The sequence below is a fragment of the Fimicolochytrium jonesii genome (genome assembly GCF_025526975.1).
Source record: "Fimicolochytrium jonesii strain JEL569 chromosome Unknown EV422scaffold_25, whole genome shotgun sequence".
In the NCBI taxonomy this organism is placed as follows: domain Eukaryota; kingdom Fungi; phylum Chytridiomycota; class Chytridiomycetes; order Spizellomycetales; family Powellomycetaceae; genus Fimicolochytrium; species Fimicolochytrium jonesii.
The window spans coordinates 338,395-356,461 of NW_026515692.1; the positions used below are offsets into that span (position 1 = coordinate 338,395).

General features: G+C 56.5%; 4 protein-coding genes across 4 annotated transcripts; 2 read left to right on the forward strand and 2 right to left on the reverse strand.

Annotated features, from left to right (window-relative positions):
• Positions 1-2,840: 2,840 nt before the first annotated feature.
• EV422DRAFT_208757 (kinase-like domain-containing protein) lies at positions 2,841-5,068 on the reverse strand. The gene is made up of 7 exons (XM_053065360.1): positions 4,513-5,068; positions 4,191-4,385; positions 4,032-4,115; positions 3,784-3,937; positions 3,458-3,651; positions 3,092-3,281; positions 2,841-2,980 (listed from the first exon to the last, which is right to left on the reverse strand). Exons 1-7 carry the CDS (start codon positions 4,873-4,875, stop codon positions 2,850-2,852), a joined length of 1,311 nt encoding a protein of 436 aa, XP_052922831.1. The 5' UTR covers positions 4,876-5,068; the 3' UTR covers positions 2,841-2,849.
• A 2,067-nt stretch (positions 5,069-7,135) lies between these two features.
• EV422DRAFT_540253 (uncharacterized protein) lies at positions 7,136-10,181 on the forward strand. Its single transcript, XM_053071128.1, has 2 exons — positions 7,136-7,774; positions 7,856-10,181. The coding sequence occupies exons 1-2, from the start codon at positions 7,172-7,174 to the stop codon at positions 9,881-9,883; spliced, it is 2,631 nt and encodes an 876-aa protein (XP_052922832.1). The 5' UTR covers positions 7,136-7,171; the 3' UTR covers positions 9,884-10,181.
• A 1,083-nt stretch (positions 10,182-11,264) lies between these two features.
• On the reverse strand, positions 11,265-13,492 carry EV422DRAFT_208843 (uncharacterized protein). The gene is made up of 2 exons (XM_053065361.1): positions 11,997-13,492; positions 11,265-11,907 (listed from the first exon to the last, which is right to left on the reverse strand). The coding sequence occupies exons 1-2, from the start codon at positions 13,348-13,350 to the stop codon at positions 11,426-11,428; spliced, it is 1,836 nt and encodes a 611-aa protein (XP_052922833.1). The 5' UTR covers positions 13,351-13,492; the 3' UTR covers positions 11,265-11,425.
• Positions 13,493-14,060: 568 nt separating this feature from the next.
• EV422DRAFT_540263 (uncharacterized protein) lies at positions 14,061-17,794 on the forward strand. Its single transcript, XM_053071129.1, has 3 exons — positions 14,061-14,806; positions 15,064-17,217; positions 17,310-17,794. The coding sequence occupies exons 1-3, from the start codon at positions 14,241-14,243 to the stop codon at positions 17,479-17,481; spliced, it is 2,892 nt and encodes a 963-aa protein (XP_052922834.1). The 5' UTR covers positions 14,061-14,240; the 3' UTR covers positions 17,482-17,794.
• Positions 17,795-18,067: the final 273 nt, after the last annotated feature.

Here is an 18,067-nt window from a genome sequence, read left to right on the forward strand (position 1 = left end):
CTTTGCTCCTCTTCCCCGGATTTCTTTTTACTTCCGATTTTCGGATCGACTACTTCGTTGCTCCTCCATGGTCTCGAAGATAAACCGGACCCGCAAGCAAATGCTCCCACAAAAGAGATTCCCCGCCGCCACTGAGGGGTTCGTGGGTTCGTGGTGAGGCAAAACAGGTCGACGGACGGAATACATCCTTCTTCATCGCACTGCGTGGATCGCAGACATGGATATGAGGCCTTTCACATAGAATCGGGTCACTCAAAGGTGTCGTACGACTCCTCGCCAGGAAACATGCGACCGCCGCCGCATGTTGCGCCTTTCTATCCACGGCGGGCGTGCGAGCAGACTGGGAATCGGACATTCGATCATGGGCTCCGGGGAATTCGGACACCGCGTACAGTACATACGTAAGACGCGTTCTTTCCAAGACGCGTAAACGAAAAGCTCTCCGACGACTTATCAATCTCTACTCTTTCTCGACAACGCAAAGGGCTCCCTGGGCAGCGGCAAACACATACCTGGTTGCGCGGGCGGAGTCAACACGAAGCGCACCGAGACCTTGCATATCGCTGAATCTGGACCGGATGTTCTCCGTAAGCTGGGTCCTGGGCGAGTGCTTTGAAAAACTGCGATGTATCTCCGGTCAACATGGCCTACGCTCGTCAAACGGCCATACTGGGCGCCCGGAAATCGACCCGCAGTAGCAAATCAGCGCGCCTCTGCAGCTGTTTTGCGATCCGTTAAAAGGGCGCTCCGGAAACCGATGTAGGGTTCAATCCGAGGAAACCACCATTGCGGGACAAGCGCGGAGTGCGCTCGGGTTTACTCGCAACGCAACCCCGTGACGTATTGCCAGCGTGGAATCACCCGACATGTGGGGCGCGCACAAGAAAGCGTGGAGTGGGGATACTCGCGGCAATACGTCCCATCGGATGCTCGCATACCTATCCCGCCGCCAGAGTTACGTGGACTGGCCTGGTACGTTGCCTCACCTTTTCTTCTCAAAAAGCTCCGCAAAGCCTTTCCAGAAGAGTTCGGATAGGCATGGCACCGTGGGATGTCTCATGGATGCGCGGATGTGCAGGAGAGCGTCCACCGCTACATAATGGACCTATCTGACGTCCGCCGGGCAGATGTGGGAAGCGCGAGTCGGAGTTGGAAAGGCGCGTGCAGCCAAAACACGCGTTAGATCATACGCGTTCGGAGGTTCGGCCAAGGCCATCCTGTGTGCTCTGGACGAGAAACGTAGTCCTCTAGAGTCTATGGACGAGGAGGAGGTTGCTTAGTAACCTCCGAACGGAGTCCATTCAGTGCAGTGAGAATACACAACACCTTCTCTCGAAAGTCGAGCGCCATTGTCGCCTGGAGGACATGGCCACCTGTCAAGTTCACTCCGTTACGAAATGGAGGAACTTTTACAAGATGGAGGAAGGGTCCCGCCAGCATCGTTTTGTCCCACGCGGCTCGTGCAGAGCTTCGTCGCGCTGGCGAACCACGAACAAGTTCACTGAACGATGTCAATACCAAGCACCAAGACTGCGACGGGACTGTGTCTCACTGTCGGCCGGGTGCGGTCTCCTCAACTTGCCGTCCGTGTGCCGTCCCGTTGGTCATTCCCTGCACATCTCCTCGCACATCTACTGTACGCCCTCCAGGAATGAGAAAACGTGCAAATACCCAACATGTCGAACAGGAGCTTGGATTAAGTAATAAGCCGTCGGGATTATTTAAGGCCCTCAAACCCGGCCCATTGAGGCATCAAACGCCGGGTGTGGACCGCATGTGCGGAATGTCGAGCGTATTCGTCGCTGGCAGAAGGTACAGCGCGGGATATAGTACACATCAGAACGTAGCGAAACCTTGAACCCGGCGACATTGCACCATGGATGTGTCATTCCCACCCATGCAAATCGTTCATTTTTCCTAACATCATCCATCCCCATGGATTTAGTTCGTCTGATGAAGACGGCACCCCGGCAGTAGATATCTGATTGCATGGACAGGACGTTCAGAGGATGGAGGTGCACGCATCAGACGGGTGTAGATGCGGCATACTAGCACTGCATGAAAACAATCCGGTGGGATGCAACGGCTCGCAAAACATGTGAGTGGGCTGTGCCTAGCGACCTCATCCAGGAGGCGGCCCACATCTGACCAGTAACCAACGAGAGTGGCTTACCGTCGCCGCACGGCGACGGGGATATCTACTTGATGTCCCCAAACCGTTCCGGCGTCGATGATGAGCAACGTAGCTGATTATCCCCTGCCGCATGCGGGCCCCTTCTCATGCGTTGCGCGATCTATGCGCTCTCGGCCCCAGCTTGTCCGTATCCTATTAGCACATGAACACCAACGCATGGCGTCCGTACGACTTTTGTTGTTCTTGGCAACCTTTTTTGCAGGCGTTCGGTGGCCCATACGCAACCCTCCAATCTCATCCCGCGCGGTTACATCGCTCCTACAGTACGTCAGCCCCCCAAAAAAACCAGCAAACATCTTTCAAAAGAGACCTCTGCATTTTTCTTTCAAGAAAACACTTAACAAAAAAAAAGAAGAAGGCGACAAAAAGGGCAAAAAAAAAACACAAAAGGTTTAACAAAAACCCCGCTCCACTCTCCCTTCCTCCATCGTCAGGGGGGGGGGGGGGGGGGCGGGAGCGAGGCGGGTGTAACGATGAATACAAAAATGCGAGACGGGGGGGGTGGGTGGGTGGGTGGTTCATGTTCATCCCAAGGAGGAGGTGGTGGTGTCCCCATCTATATAATCTCTCACTCACTCCCCGCGTGCCCCCTCTCAGCCCTCCCAATCTTCCTCTGGAAGTTTGGAAACCCGGGATGACGAAATTTTTTTTTGTCTCAGTCATTCAAGGTAGGCCGCTCGATCTTCACCGGCACAAACGTATCCAGCTCGATACCGCGGGCGCGCAGCGCGGCCTCCGCGTGGGGCGGGACCAGTGCGCGGTTCAAGTCCGGCTGGATCGACAATTCTAAAGATTGCAAAAAAAAAACAAATTCGCAAATTCAGCCATCGCAAAAAATAATTCCCCCGGTCACATATCACCGAACGCCCCACAAGGAGAGTGTGTGATGGGACTCACCCATGGGACTGAAATCAAACAGCTGGGGTAACTCCTTCCCGTTGGGCATGCGCGTGTTCGGATCACGCAGCTCGTCAAAGAAGTTGTGGGCGAGGGCTTCGATGGCGGTGAGGCGGTTCAGGGGCGTGTATTCGAGGAGCTTGGCGATCAGGTCGAGGGATTCGGGGGTGGTAGGTTTTGCGCGGAAGGTCTGCGGGGGTAGGATGGGCGATAGCGATGGCCGCCAAAATATCGTCAGTTGTTGATTGGGGAAGGGTGATACCCCCCACGCGAAGGGGACGATGGAAAGTAAAATGTACGAGACACTCCCCGCGGGGATAGATCGAAAAAAGGACAGGACGGGAGGTGTGTGAGTTCCGCACGCACCTTTTGCCACGGACTAGCCTTAATCTGCGGAAACTTATAATCGGTGTAGTTGCGGTTCATGCTCTTGATCTGCTCGCGGGTCGGGGTGCCGAGGACTTTGATGATTTCTACGAGTTGGTCGACGCCCGATTCGCCGGGGAAGATGGGCGCGCCGAGCATTAGTTCGGCCATTACGCAGCCTGTGGACCATATATCTGAAAGTTCATAATGGGAGTGAGTATACATTTGGCGGGAACAGAGTCAGCGGATGGAGATATTTTTGACGAGGGGTGTTCATGAAGGAGGTGTGGGGAGCTTAGCGGACGGTGGGGGTTTTTTTTACGTACCGATGCTAACAGAATAATCCGTCGCGCCAAAAATAAGCTCAGGTGCGCGGTAATACCTCGAGCAGATGTACGACACGTTCGGCTCGTCCTTGACCAGGATCTTGGCCGAGCCGAAATCGCACAGCTTCAGGACGCCTGAGTGTGGGTCTAGGAGCTGCAAAAGAAATAGGGGGTCATAGACCAAGTTAGCAGGTGCACGATGATGAGACACAGGGAGAGAGAGGGAACGATAATGAGACGAGACTTACCAGATTCTGAGGCTTAATATCACGATGACAAACCCCCAAGCAATGGATATACGCCAGCGATCTGAACAGCTGGTACATATACAACTACGAAAAAATCCAATCCCTATCAGTATCACTCCGCTAAACTGAACCTTCCCCCATGGCGACTTTTTGACGCACCTTAATAAGCAACATGGGCATAGTCTGCTTGGCCTTGGAATGGTGTCTGGAGGCCTTGTATATCGTCTCGGGGATATACTCTAAGGTGAGGTTAAGGAACAGCTCGTCCTTTTTGTCGCCGTTGGAGTAGAAGAAGGCCTTGAGGGAGCAGATGTTGCGGTGGTCGAGGAGACGCATGATTTGGAGTTCGCGGTTCTAATAAATGAAGAGAGTCGTCGGGTTTAATCGGGGTGTTGGGCGGCGAACAGAAGACATACACACAAACAGGCGAAAAACAAAAAACACCCTTCGCAAAACCAAAATTAAGTTGCCGGAAACATACCTTAAACCTCTTATCCTGCAAAACCTTCTTAATAGCAACCTGTTCCCGTCCCGGAAGCAGCTGCGCCTGAAACACGACCCCAAACGATCCATTCCCAATCACCTTATACCCCGTATACTGCAGCTCGATGCTCTCCCCCGTACGTCCATCATTAGCGGGTACACTGATGATCTTTGTCGAGTCGGGTTCGTTCATCAGGTGCACGCCGTTGATGACCGGGCCGGAGGTCGAGGATGTGGAGGGGGCGGTGGAGGACGGTGCCGCGGCGGTCGAGGATGTGCTGGGGGGAGGCACGGATTTGATGCTGCCGGGGTCCCCGAGGGCGCCGACAAGGTTGCGTGGGAGGTTTTTTTTGGTGGACATGGTATGCGCGGACTGTTTCTTTTGAGGCAGTTATCCCCAAAAAAGTTGATAGCGCGTAGGTGACAAAGAATCGACTGGTACTGTCAAATCAACCGTTGTGGCGGGGCGGGGTATATGGGCGTTATAAATTACGCTTCGGGTAGGGTCGGTGGGTGTACAGTCGCCGGCGACAGAACAGAAGAGAAGCGAGCGGATAATGGGAAATCGAGCACCGAGGGTGTTTATTCCGTCTGTCACGCTTTGGGGAGCAAAATTGGTGTCACTCAGTAGTGAACCCAAGAAAAGTTTGTTCGTTTTTTTTGTCCGCCAGGGATATTCCAAAAAAGAAAACGTCGGATAGGGGTGTGGGGCGGAAGGGATGGAGGATTGGGCGATATCCGTTGCAAGATGTTCGTCGGGGGCTTGGAAATCGAGATTCGCGCGTTCGGTGATTTGAGATTTTCGGGGTCGTCGGAGATTTCGCAATCTTCTGTGGTAAGGATAGACGGGGTTTGGGCCAAAAACGAGGATATTGCTCGGGACGAGTGGGGAGTGTTTCCTCGTCGATGTGATTTGGGGCGGTGGGGGGTATCTTGTACGCGTGCGAGAATCAACACGGGGAAGCGAGGCCAAACTCCGGGTGTTTGCTGCTGCTCGTTGCCGGAGGGTTGTTGGGTGGGATAGGGCAGGCGCAGACGGACCCTCACGCACTAGGTACGCTTGCGAGTTGGCGAAGGGGGGTTGGGGGAAGGGAAGGGGAGTTGTGGTTGGCGATGAGCAGGCAGCAGTTGGGGGGGTGTTCTGGCCTGGGCCTTCGAGGGGGTTTGGGTGGAGTGACGCGCGCGCACGGCGATTGCTGCGAGAGGGGAGACTAAGAGTAATTAGCGGTGCTTGTGGGGTCACCAAATACTTATGCGAATACGAAGCTCAAACTTGAAAGTAACATAACGCCAACAACTCTCACGGAAGTAAATAGGCACCCAACGTAACTAACCCACTGGCTGTCACTCACCTCTGTAACGTACGTGGTCTCTACACGACCGCCAAAGTGAATGGCCCGTGTTCAAGTCGGTTCCGTCGGAGTGTGAATTGCAATTCCGAAGTGGTACAGTTCCCCGACGATGCACTCAGTCACTCTCGGGCACGCAAGTCCCAACCAACGCCAGTGGCCGCAGTCGCAGTCCGTTCGTGCAGAGTGTTGTGAAGAGAAAAAAACCGTATGCTGACGAAAGCCGGTGCAGGGTGTCCAACTGTCGTGTCACGCTTGCTAAGGTAAGGTAACGTGAGGGTAACGTCGAGCGGTTCTGTGCCGGCGAGCGGTTCCTCTCCCAATACGAAGGTGCTGGTGGAAACAGCGAGGGGGCAAAAGAAGGCGCTCTGGGAATGGTGTGGGAAGGGGATTTGGGGGATGTTTATGTGTGTTCGTTGTCTTGCGTATTGTTGGCCCAGATATCTCCCACTGCCGATCACTTCCAAGAAACGTGTCCCAGCGCGCGCGTAAGAGGGGAAATACTGTACATACGCAGACACCCTGGTCTATACTGCGACAGTGCCCGTCAACCGGCAGGTCTCCAATGCACTCCGATAGCCTTCTCAACCCAAAAATATTGGATATTGGGTTATTCGAAATAGGAGGGGCACTGGACTTTCTGCGGGTGTCTTGACATCATTAACGAACCGCTTCCCGCGCATACGCTCCCGTTTACACTTTTTTTGCCCGTGAATCAAATCGATCGCTGTGGAAACTGTTCACTCGGGCCTACCCGCGCCATTGCCCCGGCGACCCCTTGAGTGAATTTAGATCGAGCTTCTTGTTTTTTCTTTCACCCCAATTGAAATTGATATTGTAATTGTTTGACGTGCACTTTTGAAATTGACGTTGGCCTTGACGTGCACGGGGGGTCATCAAGCATGGATGATTGATCCAGCGACGTTCCAAGCCCAGACAGAGTCTGACAGACATGCCCGCAAGCGGCATCACGTCGACTCCACAGGATATCCGTCAGCGCCCCAGTTGACATGCCCATAAGAAAGCCAGGGTGTCCTAACCCTAACCCTTTTCTGAGATTTCCGTAGTACTGTGATGGCGCGTATGTTGCTCGTGTGACGCGGTCCAAAAGGGAGTCGCATCACATTGGCCACAACAAGAATAAGAGCGGCCAAATGGGATTCATTCTGGAGGAGTCACAGTGACTCATGGGAGTGACTCACAGTGACTCCTCCGCCCATGTCCCCCTGCGCCTGCGGGAGTGTTTGCGCTGCTCAATTTGAACTGGGCGAGCCCCAGCGCACGAGGATAATACGGTAACAGGTAATAATGGCACTCCACCCACCACCACCAGCAACGGCCACCCCTATTCCCACCCACAGCACTGACTACGAGACAACCCACTTCCGTAGCGAGCCCAACTACCTCCACCTAAAAGAGCACTGCCGCGACCACCCCTTGGACTTTGACGCGCCGGAACTCGGAAGCGAACATGAGGCCACCCACAACGACTACGAGGAGGAGTACAAGGACGACGCCAACGAGGTGCAAATGGACGACGCGGGTCGCTACATGGCCGAAGAGGAGTATATGCAGAGCGACGGGCGGATAGACTGTGATGTGATGGAGGAGGATGTGCGGTGGGAGCGACATGGGGATGGGCATGGCGACATCTTGGCGAATGGCGTTAACGGCGAGCCCTCCGCATCACATACGATGGTGGTAGACGATACCCATACGATATCCATCAACGACACGGGAAGGCATATGCAACAGAGAGACGGGGCGATACGGAACCAGCAGAACGACCAGGAGAAGGAAAAGCAGTCCGAAGACAATGTGAAAGCCCGGTTGCTGATCAACCCCAACAAGGCTGGAACGCAGCATGTGGACAAGGAGCGGATACAGGAGATTATCTATGAGGCTTCAAAGGTATTATCGTAGAGGGTGTTGGCGATTTGGAAAGTGATTGCTGGATACATTGATGGACCCACGAACCAAATCTTCCCGCAGGGCACACCCTTCTTTTTGGACCAACAACGCCGCGACGCCCTCCTCACCTCCAAAATAACCCACTACACCCGTCTCGCAACTCACATCCGCTCCCTCCCCTCCCTCACCCGCGAACAATCTTACATCGCCTCCTACACCTCCACCCTCCTCTCTGCCGCCGCCCTCCAACCCCCGCGAACAATCGTCTGCGTCGACATGGACGCCTTCTACGCCTCGGTAGAGGAACTCGACCAACCCCACCTCAAACACTTACCCATGGCCGTCGGCAGCATCGGCATGCTGACAACGGCGAATTACGAGGCCCGCAAATACGGCGTTCGGTCCGCTATGCCAGGATACATCGCCCGTAAACTCTGTCCCCGGTTGGTCATCGTCAAACCGAGCTTTGAGAAATATACCCGCGTAAGCACCGTCGTCCGCCAAGTCTTTGCGAAATACGACCCACACTTTGTATCCATGTCCCTCGACGAAGCCACCCTCGACCTCACGCCTTACCTCACCGCCCATCCTACTCAAACACCCTCGGAAATCGTCCAACAGCTCCGAACCGATATATTCACAACAACAGGCCTAACAGCCTCCGCCGGAATCGCCCCGACAAAACCCCTCGCGAAAGTCTGCTCGGACCTCAATAAACCCAACGGGCAGTACGTCCTCACACCCGCCGCCGTCCCAGCTTTCGTCGAATCCCTTCAGATCAGAAAAGTACCGGGGATCGGGAGAGTGAATGAACGGATATTGAACGCACTGGGGATCCGCACGTGTGGGGAGATGAGGAGGGAGTTGGTGTTGATATATAAGCTGTTTTCGCCCATTTTCTTTGCGTTCTGCGCACGGACGGCGCTTGGGTTGCCGCCATCACCCGCTCCATCGGATGGCGAGAACGCAGGGGAGCGGAAGAGTATTGGAGTGGAACGCACCTTTGCGCCGATCGCAACCCGCGAGGAGATGTATGCCAAGATCGGGCATCTGGCGAGCCTGCTGGAGGAGGATCTGCGCCAGGCCAACAGGAAAGGGCTGCGTGTCACACTCAAGTTGAAAAGCGCCGACTTCAGATCCTGGAGTCGGGCAAAGACTCTGGAACGCTTTGTATGGAAACGCGGGGACATCGAACGTGTTGCGAGGGGGTTGTTGGATCGGGAGTGGGAGGCGATGATGAAGGGGGGAGGAGGAATGAAGTTGAGGTTGATGGGGCTGAGCATGTCGAAACTGGCTGTACGGTCGCTCCATCCCGGGCCTGCCGAGTCGTCGCCGCACGGAGCCGATGAACAGGCCGAAGGGCGGGAGGGAGATGAGGAGCAGGGAGAGAGCGGGGTGATCAACCGCGCGGTGGGACGGACGACGGCGGGCTTCTTTGCGCCCATCATACGTGACGCCGACGCGGAACGGAAACGGGAACGCGAGTTTGGGATCGTCAAGTTCCTGGTGCTCGATTCCGAGGTCGACCCACATGGAGGTCCGGCGGCCAGACACGGGGATCCTGACGACGACCACGACGACGACGACGCAGCGGAGAACACCACCCGCAACAAAAAACGTAAGTTGGACGCTGACGAAAACGGAGACTCTGCCACCCACCCGACGTGTCCGGTCTGCGGGAAAGTCTTCCTGTTCCGTGGCCTAAGCAACGGCAAGGGCATGGAAGCACCGGATGGGGTTGAGAAAGGCGACGAGGCGGCCGAACGCGCGATGAACGAGCATGTCGGGCGGTGTCTGGACGAGTCGCTCGGTAACCCAAACCATACCCACGACCCGCCGTTGAACCCTGATAACCTCGACCCGGTCCCACCCGCGACGAATCCCTCCGCAACCGCTGCAGCGAACCAACCCGAACGCACAGGCATCCGCAAATGGGTCGTGTCCACCCCCGCCGCCCCGACGTCGAATACGTCCCCGGCAACACCATCACAGCAGAGCGGGAACGAGGCCACGTCGACATGCCCCGTCTGCGCCCACCCCTTCCCGGACCCGCGCAACCTGGCGGCGGTGAACGCGCATCTGGATCGCTGTTTGTCCGCGTATACGTGAGCTGGAATCAGCGAATACACCCCGTTTTGGACGCGTTTTGGGGGTTCTTTTTTGGGGATGCGGGGGATGTACTGTATGTACGGTGTATATATTGGACGCGTAGTTTTTTTTTCACCGGCAAATCGGACGATGGAGAACCCCCGACCCCGCTGTTGGCGAACGCAGATGGGTTTTTAACGGTTCGGGTGATGGATACGCAAGGAACGGGCGTTTCCAATCTCATGAGTGAAGCGTATGAGTGTGGAATGAGAACGGGGGGTACGCCGACGAAGGGGAAAGCGGCAGGCTGACTTGGCAGGGGGGCGGGGGGGGGGGGAGGGGATCCTGTCTTTCTTGGCTGGGTGTTTTGGCGTACTAGATGATGTTCTGTCGCGCTAGGGCCCCCCCTGTTTCGCAAGGAAGTTTCGACGGGATCTCGACAGGATCGGCCCCCGACCCCGACCGGCGGCCGTGAGATATTCGGCGAAGACTGGCCCCATACGTGACCTCCGACCGCGGGTCGCGTATGGCGCTCATCGTTTATCCATTAGTCTTTCGTTCGAAATCGTTTATGATGACCGCCATACCTCACAAGAATAGCGACAGAGTTGTGGCGCTGGCTGCAAGACCCCCGTTGCTTGCCAACCCTGTTGTAACACCCCCTCTTCGATGCCCCGCATAGCCCGGAATCACGGACGGGGCAATCCGCCGAGAGTGCGGGTAGCAAGGAAGGGAGGTGGAACCAACACCCCGAGATGCTAGACGGATCCGGGGGGTGCATTGGTACGACCCCGACATCCCCCCGCTGCGAACTCATGGCGTGTTCGTGGGGGACTGTGGTCCCGGTTCAATCTACCATGAAAGACGTGCTGGATAACACCGCTGTTTTCCCGTTGATCAATACAGGCCGCGGAATACTCTACGAGGGTCGAGATACTCCCCTTGTGGATTCCGCAACCCCGTGGGAGATGTGAGCGAGTGCGGGGCCCACGTTCAACAACACGCGGGTATGGCCGACGGGGACGGGTTGGGCACGGAGATGGGCGGCTACAGTCAGCGTCCCGGATTGGATTTGGGGCTTTTTGCGGCTTGGGCAGCCGGGGCCGGGTCGGCAGGGCATACTCTATACCGCAAGTGTAACGCAGCACGGATGTTTTGCGCGCGGGGGTAGAAAATCGGAAGCGCAACGTACGAAGTCTGTGAGGGGGGTGAGGGAAGTGCGAAGGCTTCGCGGGGGACATGCTTTCGTTCGCTTTGCGCCTGGATCCGTGTGCGGCCGCGGATGTTAAAGGTGTTTTGTGAGTAAGGGACGACGAGCGCCGAGTATGCCTTTCGAATACTGAAATGAAGTGAATGCAACTGTATTCGTTACGCGCCAAGGTGGGTGGTGTATATATATATGTATGTACAGAGGACGAGAAAGAGTGTATGTGCAGTAGCGGATGTCCGGGATGGCAATGTACAAGAAGAAAAAAGGTGGACTGCTCTATATATAGTGTGGTGTGGGTCCAGCCAACGCCATACGCCGATATCTCCAAAGCAAGGGGGACGTCTCACTGACGGTTAAACCTTCTCACCCATCCAAAAAACACTCATCCCCCCAAAACTCGGCACCCACTCCCTCCACCTCTCCACCCCGCCCAACCCGACCGCGCCCCACGTCCTCTCCACCCCGCGCATGAACCCCTTGTACTCCTCCTCGTCCGTGTTCATCTGCTGCACCACCTTCCCCCCCTTCTTGAGGATCTTGACCACGTTCGCGTACAGCTCCGCGGTGTACAGCACCTTGGCGCTCTCGGCGGTGTTGTCGGTGCAGTCGATCAGCACGATGTCGAACTGGGAGGAAAGGGTGTCCATGTGCATGGTGAGGTACGCCGCGGCGTCGGTGTGGTGCCAGGAGACTTTGGGGTGCGTGAAGGAGTTGGAGGCGCCCGCGGGGGCGAAGAATGTGCGGGTGAGGTTGGTGACGTGCGCGTCAATGTCGATCAGCGTTATGCGGTTGATCAGCGGCGTGTGGTTGTCCAGGAGGTGCGATGCTACCCAGCCTGTGAGAATGGTGGGATTGATTAGTAAGTGAAAGAAAAGGAGAAGAGCGGGGGGGGGGGGGGGGGGGGAGGGGATTGTGGGTACGTACCATCACCACCACCGATCATAAAGATGTTGAGGCCTTCCGAGGGGACTTTGTTTTCGTGGCGGGCGGCCCAGTCGTCTTCATCATCCTCGTCATCTTCAACCACCTTTCCATCCACCGTCGTCGTCTTTCCCGCCTCGATCGTCTTCACCTTCTTCATATCAGTAGAAGGGGTGATACGTCGCGGCGCTCCACTCCCCGTGTACCCCTTCATGACCCTCCCCACCATCCCCTCCGTATACACGTGATTGTCACTCTCACAGAACTGCACCACGCGGTCAAGCAACATACACCGTCCAAAGCTCTGCGTGTCGACGATCTCGATGCGTTGGTAAGGGGATGTGACGTCCGCGAGGATCGTGGCGTGGCGGAGGAGGGTGCAGTCGTCGGTGAGGGTGTCTGCGTTGATGCAGAGGTGGGCAGTGTATGGGACAGAGGGCGGGGAGAGGGCGAGGGTAAAGTCGCGGGCGTGGCCGAGGGTGGGTGGTGGGACGATTTGGGGGACTTGGGTGAGGGAAGTGGATAAGGAGGAGGATTTGTCGGCGATGATGTGTTGCGGGGTGGGCGTGTCCTTCGTCACATGGTGCATCGTGCCCCTCTCGACGTACGTTTTGACCGTCTTGCCCGGTTGGAGTAACTTTTCGAAGCGGTTGACAATGTTCCCTGGATCCCCCGCGCCGCAGGTGTAGACGTCGAGGGCGACAAACCTGTTCTCGGGCCATGTGTGGATACTGACGTGGGATTCGGAGAGGAGGAAGACGGCGGTCATACCCCCACACTCGAATTTATGGGACGAGGATCCGAGGAGGGTCATTCCGGCCTCCGTGATGTAGGATTCGATCTCGGAGAAGGATGTGAGGGTCTCGAGGGTTGCCAAGGCCGAGGGGTTGACATCGTGCAGGTCGACGAGGTAGTGGCGGCCTGCGGGGAGGTGTTGTTGGGTGGAGCCCGCGGGGGATTTGCAGCGGAGGGGTGGGGGTGTGGTTGAACCCCATGTTCCCGAGAGTTGAACGGGAATCTTGTTATGTGTGCGGATTGTTGTCGGTGGGGTGGTGGATGATTCATCATCTTCATAGTAGGCGTCGCGGAACCGACGAGGGCTTCCGAGGGAGATGTAGCCGGTGTCAAAGAGGATGAAGGCGAGGGCCCAGAGACCGAGGTTGAGGAAGAGGAAGAGGTTGAGGAATCCGCGGGAGGAGCCGGTGAGGGAGGCGAAGGAGAAGGAGCGGCGGCGGGCGAGGAGGTCGCTTGGTCTGCGTTTGGCCGTGTCTGCGTAGGAGGGGAGGTGGTACTTGATGTCGATGTTGTTGTTGTTGCTGCCGCGGCGGGGGTAGTTGTCTTTTGTCATGTCGGACATGACTTCCTAACTTCCTAACGTGGGGAAATGCCAAGAAAGAAGGAGCGAAGGGAATGCAATAACGACCGGAGGCTGGCTAATGGGTGGGTGGGGGATGGGGGGATGGGGGTGGCGAGAAGAGACACTCTGCTACGTAGGACGAATGCCGCGGAGAGCAAGAGGGAGAAGAAGGAGGAGGGCGGCGCTTGGCACGGCTCCAGTGGTATATATATCCGCCCGTTTCGAATGGGTTGCTGAGCCTTCCTTCTCTCTTGTCTCTTCTCTCCAATTCAACTCAATCAGGGATGGGTGGGGGATGGGGATGGGGTCTCAATCGGAGGCACGGGGGCCCGCCGGACATTCTAAACTCTACGAACGAGATGCCTCTTTCCCTTCTTCTCTCTCTCTCTCTCTCTCTCTCTCTCTCTCTCTCTCTCTGGCGCACTTACTTAAACACATGGGGCGGCGGGGGGGTCTCCGATACACACAATGGAATAACGGGGGAGGGGATCATGGAAGACAATCGTGGCATGTGCTCTGGGGAGGGGGATGGGTTGGATTTAGCTCCAGTGCCGTCCGAGTGCGTGGGGAATAAGGTTACTTGCTACGTACTAGATACTCATTCTCTCTCTCTCTCTCTCTCTCTCTCCCCCGTACCAACAGGGAGTCCTCTTGATGCATGCTCTTCCCCCAAATAATATAATAGAACATGGGGGGGGGGGGGGGGAGGACGGGGGGGAAACAGTGTTTCGACAGGAAGGCAGGAGTGACAGGATGGGTGGTGATGGATGAAACGCGTCCACTGACTGCGCCACTTCCCATCGGAGTTCTCTCGTGGCGGCGCGGAGTGAGGGAGGCGTGTTTCGAACAGGCGAAACAAACGGGGGTGCGATAATACTATAGGGAGTGCGATGAGAGATGGGGGCGGCTTGTTTGTTTGTTTCTTATTCGGCGCCCCCATTCCCCCAATCCGTCGCAATAGGGGGTTGTTTATGACTGGGCATTATTGGCTTATGATGGGGAGGGAGGGAAGAGAAAGAGCGAGACGCACGCACAGCACACAGCAACCGGGCAATAGTATCAAATCAGATCATGATTGCTTGCGGGCAGAGGCAGAATCGGCGGAATCATCAGACTACTTGGCTCAGCACAGCACAGAGAACGAGAACGCCTTCTCCCACAAACACACAAAGAGAGAGAGAGAGAAAGAGAGAGAGAAAGAGGGGCATAGATATCATTACCCCTCCTCGTTCTACTCCCTCCCTGCTTTACTCCCTGCATCGTCTTGCATATCTCAAAGCGCTCGCATCCCATCACACTCACATCATCAACATCACATCACAAGTAAAAGCAAAGGAGGAAAAACTGCGAAAATGACAGGCGGCGGAGATATCCACCATCCGCCCTCGTCGCCCTCAAAGCGCCGTGCCAGTACCGTTCCTCTCTTGGGTGGTGTTTCCGGTGCCAGGGTTGCTGAGTGAGTATATTGGATGCGAATACAGACAGGGACGCAGGAAGCAGATGGGAAGGTTCCACGACGATGATGTGTCGCGGCGCAAGTTGGGAGAGCTCAGCAGCAGTGATGAGATTTTGATGTGCATTCGGCAAAGCCAGGCGCAGGATGACCTTTAGATCGAGCGAGCGAGCGCAGGGAGGATATCTCGCTCGCCGCAGGATGGGCTGAAGGTCGCACATCCAGTTTCTAATCATCATCCCCTTTCCTTCCTCCCTTAGGTCCCACCACTTCCCACCACTAAAACGCCGCTTCACCCGTCTCCTCACCCTCATCGCCCTCACCCTGTGTCTCACATGGGGCGTCTTCTCCCTCTTTCATAACGCCAGTGCCGGTGCTGCGTCAAAGTGGAGATCGACTGCGAATGCGGTAAAGGAGCAGAAGGACGGGCTGATGTTTATTTACGAGCAACCAGCTGTTCCTGCCGTCAAGGTCGAGAAGGCGGAGAACGAGGTGGTCAAGATCGTCGAAAAGGTGCAAGTCCCACCCGCGTCACCACCATCCGACATCAAAACGGACACCGACGAAATAACCCTCCACCCGCACCCCGCCCACGGCACCTGCCTCCACCACCCTTCCTCCGCCCTCCCCCAAACATGCACCGCAACCGACCTCCTCCACGCAGAGCACCTCCTCCACCCCACTCTCCTCATGCACCCCTTCCCCCGCCGCGTCCTCATCCTCGGCAACCCGCAAGCCTCCATCGTCCGCCAATCTCTCCGATACTTCACACTCGAGAAAATCACATGGGTTAGCGGTGTTGGGGAGGGAACTGTAAACAAGATCAAGGAGGCGGGACGGGGAATGTGGGAGTTTGATGATATTTTGGGGATGGTTACGCAGGTGCATGGGGTGAGCGTTGAGGGATACTTGGAGGATAAGATGAAAGATATCGGGAAGGGGTTCGATATCATCATCTTGGACGATGCCTCCACGGCCGTCACGTCCACGCTTGCAGACACTCTATCAACACATCTCGCACCGGGGGGGTTGGTGGCCGTCTCCACCCCCCAACCCCTCACCTTCCCAGCCTCGGACACATTCAGGAGGACATACACACACCTCCACCAAACCTTCCCCCACACATACACCGCAACCCTCTACCTCCCCCACCTCTCCTCCCTCACGTCCTACATCCTCGCAACCCACTCCTCCGCCCTCCCCGACCCATCCCGTCTGAGTCCGCAATACATCGTGGATTGGTTGGAGAGACGGACGACGGTGGGTGAGGAGATGCCCTTGGAGTGGTACGACGAAACAGCCCACGTAGGCATGTTCGCCACCCCCGCCTGGATCCGGGACGCCACGGAGAAAATCCACGCCGCCGTGTCCGCTACCCGCAAAGGGGAGGTGAAGCCGGATTACGCACCCTTCCCCCAAGAGAGCACGAAACGGATCACGGCCGCCGTGCCCCGGGGCAAGGCGGTGGTGAGGGAGTATCATGGTATGGATCTGGAGGATCACGACGCCCACTCTTTGAAGGGAATTGTTAAGAAGGGATTGGAGTTTGCGCATGCGCCGGATGCCAAGGTCAAAGTGGTCGAATATGAACACACGCGGAATCTGACGATGAGCGACGAGGTTGTCGAACACGACGATGAAGACGACGACGAAGACGAACTCAACCCCGAGAAGAAGAAAAAAAAGACAAAGAGTGTCCACGTCTCGCAACTCCCCACCAACCGCACGCTTCTTCCCCCCACGACCAAGAAACCGTCTCCCGTCCCAGCTGACGAGGACGAAACCACGGAAACGATCACGGTCACGGCGACGTACGAGGGCGGCTCCTTCACACTGACCGTGTTCCCACACTTCAACTACGCCATCGCCCACTCACTCAACTTCAACACAAACGTCCGCATCGACGAAATCACCGGCTTCATCTTCGAAGAACTCGACGCCGGCCTCGCTTCAGGGTCCGATATACCCCTAGGCCACGCCCTCGCGCCACTCACCCCGCGCGACAACAGGGTGCACCTCCCCAACCTCAACCACTTCACCCTCCCCACCCCCTACCACACGCACCCCAGCGTGACCACCCGCACCTCCCCAACCGCAGGAACAGGCCAGTTCGCCCGCTCCCCCATCAAAAAGGGCACCGAGATCTTCACGGGCCCCATCGACCCCCTGCTCCTCCCCAGCGCGGCCGTCACCACACCCAAGTGGTTCCACGCGTTCAGCAACCATATGGCGGAACAGGCCGCGCATAACATATACGTTGCGCCCGGCATACATAGCGTCGACGCGAGCTTCTTTACGAACCATAACTGTGACCCGAACCTCGTGTACACGTCGTATGATACGATGATTGCACGGAGGGATATTGCACGGGGAGAGGAACTGACGTACGATTATGGGACGGTCGATAGCGAGAGGTAAGACATCCCCACCCCCGCGCAAACCTCCCCATCCTAATACCTGATGCCCAACACGTACCATTTTTTCTCTATTTTTTTGTGTTTTTCAGTGGGAGTAGGTTCAAATGCAAATGCGGCGCACCGACATGCAGGGGCATCGTCACCGGCGGGGACTGGAAGGACGAGGCGTTGGTCGAGCGGCTCGGCGTCGGCGCGTTCTGGCCCCATGTGCGACGGAAGATCTTGGCGAGGAGACGGACGAAGATGCTGGCCGCGGCGTAGATCCCAGTGACTGTGCCCTCCCTATCGTTGACGGCGGTGTGGGTCGTACCTGTACATATCTTGTTTTTTTGCGCGTCTTGTGCGGCTTTCTGTATATAGCCGTTCTGTTGTATATATCGCATGTTCCCCACCAGTCAGCCCACACAAACACATCAAGGCTGATCAGTCAGCCTAAACCCGCCACGGAGATGCACGCCCGCCTTGTGAAATACATCCCACCTGCATATCACACGCGTCTATCTCCTTGAACCTGGCAACCCGCCCCGGGGGACTCACTCACTGCCTAGCGTGACAAAGCCCCAAAATCCCCCCGCCTCCGTTTTCCGAAGCAGGCGGGTATCCACGGACCCCAATGGACATGACATAAACCGTGCGCTTGTGTGAATGCGTCCGGTCGGCGTACGGGTGCGGAAGAACTGAAGCGATCCGCGAGGTGTCGTGGCAGTGGGGGAGGTGGGTCACCAGCAAGATGACTTTTTTTGCTTTTGCTTCATATCGACATATGCGGGGCAGATTCGGCATTGAGAGCACGGTTGCATGCACGCGTGTCTGTTCGTTGAGCCCAAAGCCAATCGACCCACTATCC

Coding starts and splice junctions, on each gene's coding strand:
- EV422DRAFT_208757 (XM_053065360.1), bottom strand. CDS start 4,875: ATGTCCACCAAAAAAAACCTCCCACGCAACCTTGTCGGCGCCCTCGGG. Junction 3,938..4,031: donor ATATTAAGCCTCAGAATCTG/GTAAGTCTCGTC, acceptor TTTCTTTTGCAG/CTCCTAGACCCACACTCAGG. Junction 2,981..3,091: donor GTTTGATTTCAGTCCCATGG/GTGAGTCCCATC, acceptor TGCAATCTTTAG/AATTGTCGATCCAGCCGGAC.
- EV422DRAFT_208843 (XM_053065361.1), bottom strand. CDS start 13,350: ATGTCCGACATGACAAAAGACAACTACCCCCGCCGCGGCAGCAACAAC. Junction 11,908..11,996: donor TATGATCGGTGGTGGTGATG/GTACGTACCCAC, acceptor CCATTCTCACAG/GCTGGGTAGCATCGCACCTC.
- EV422DRAFT_540253 (XM_053071128.1), top strand. CDS start 7,172: ATGGCACTCCACCCACCACCACCAGCAACGGCCACCCCTATTCCCACC. Junction 7,775..7,855: donor TTATCTATGAGGCTTCAAAG/GTATTATCGTAG, acceptor ATCTTCCCGCAG/GGCACACCCTTCTTTTTGGA.
- EV422DRAFT_540263 (XM_053071129.1), top strand. CDS start 14,241: ATGAGAGATGGGGGCGGCTTGTTTGTTTGTTTCTTATTCGGCGCCCCC. Junction 14,807..15,063: donor TCCGGTGCCAGGGTTGCTGA/GTGAGTATATTG, acceptor TTCCTCCCTTAG/GTCCCACCACTTCCCACCAC. Junction 17,218..17,309: donor GGGACGGTCGATAGCGAGAG/GTAAGACATCCC, acceptor TGTGTTTTTCAG/TGGGAGTAGGTTCAAATGCA.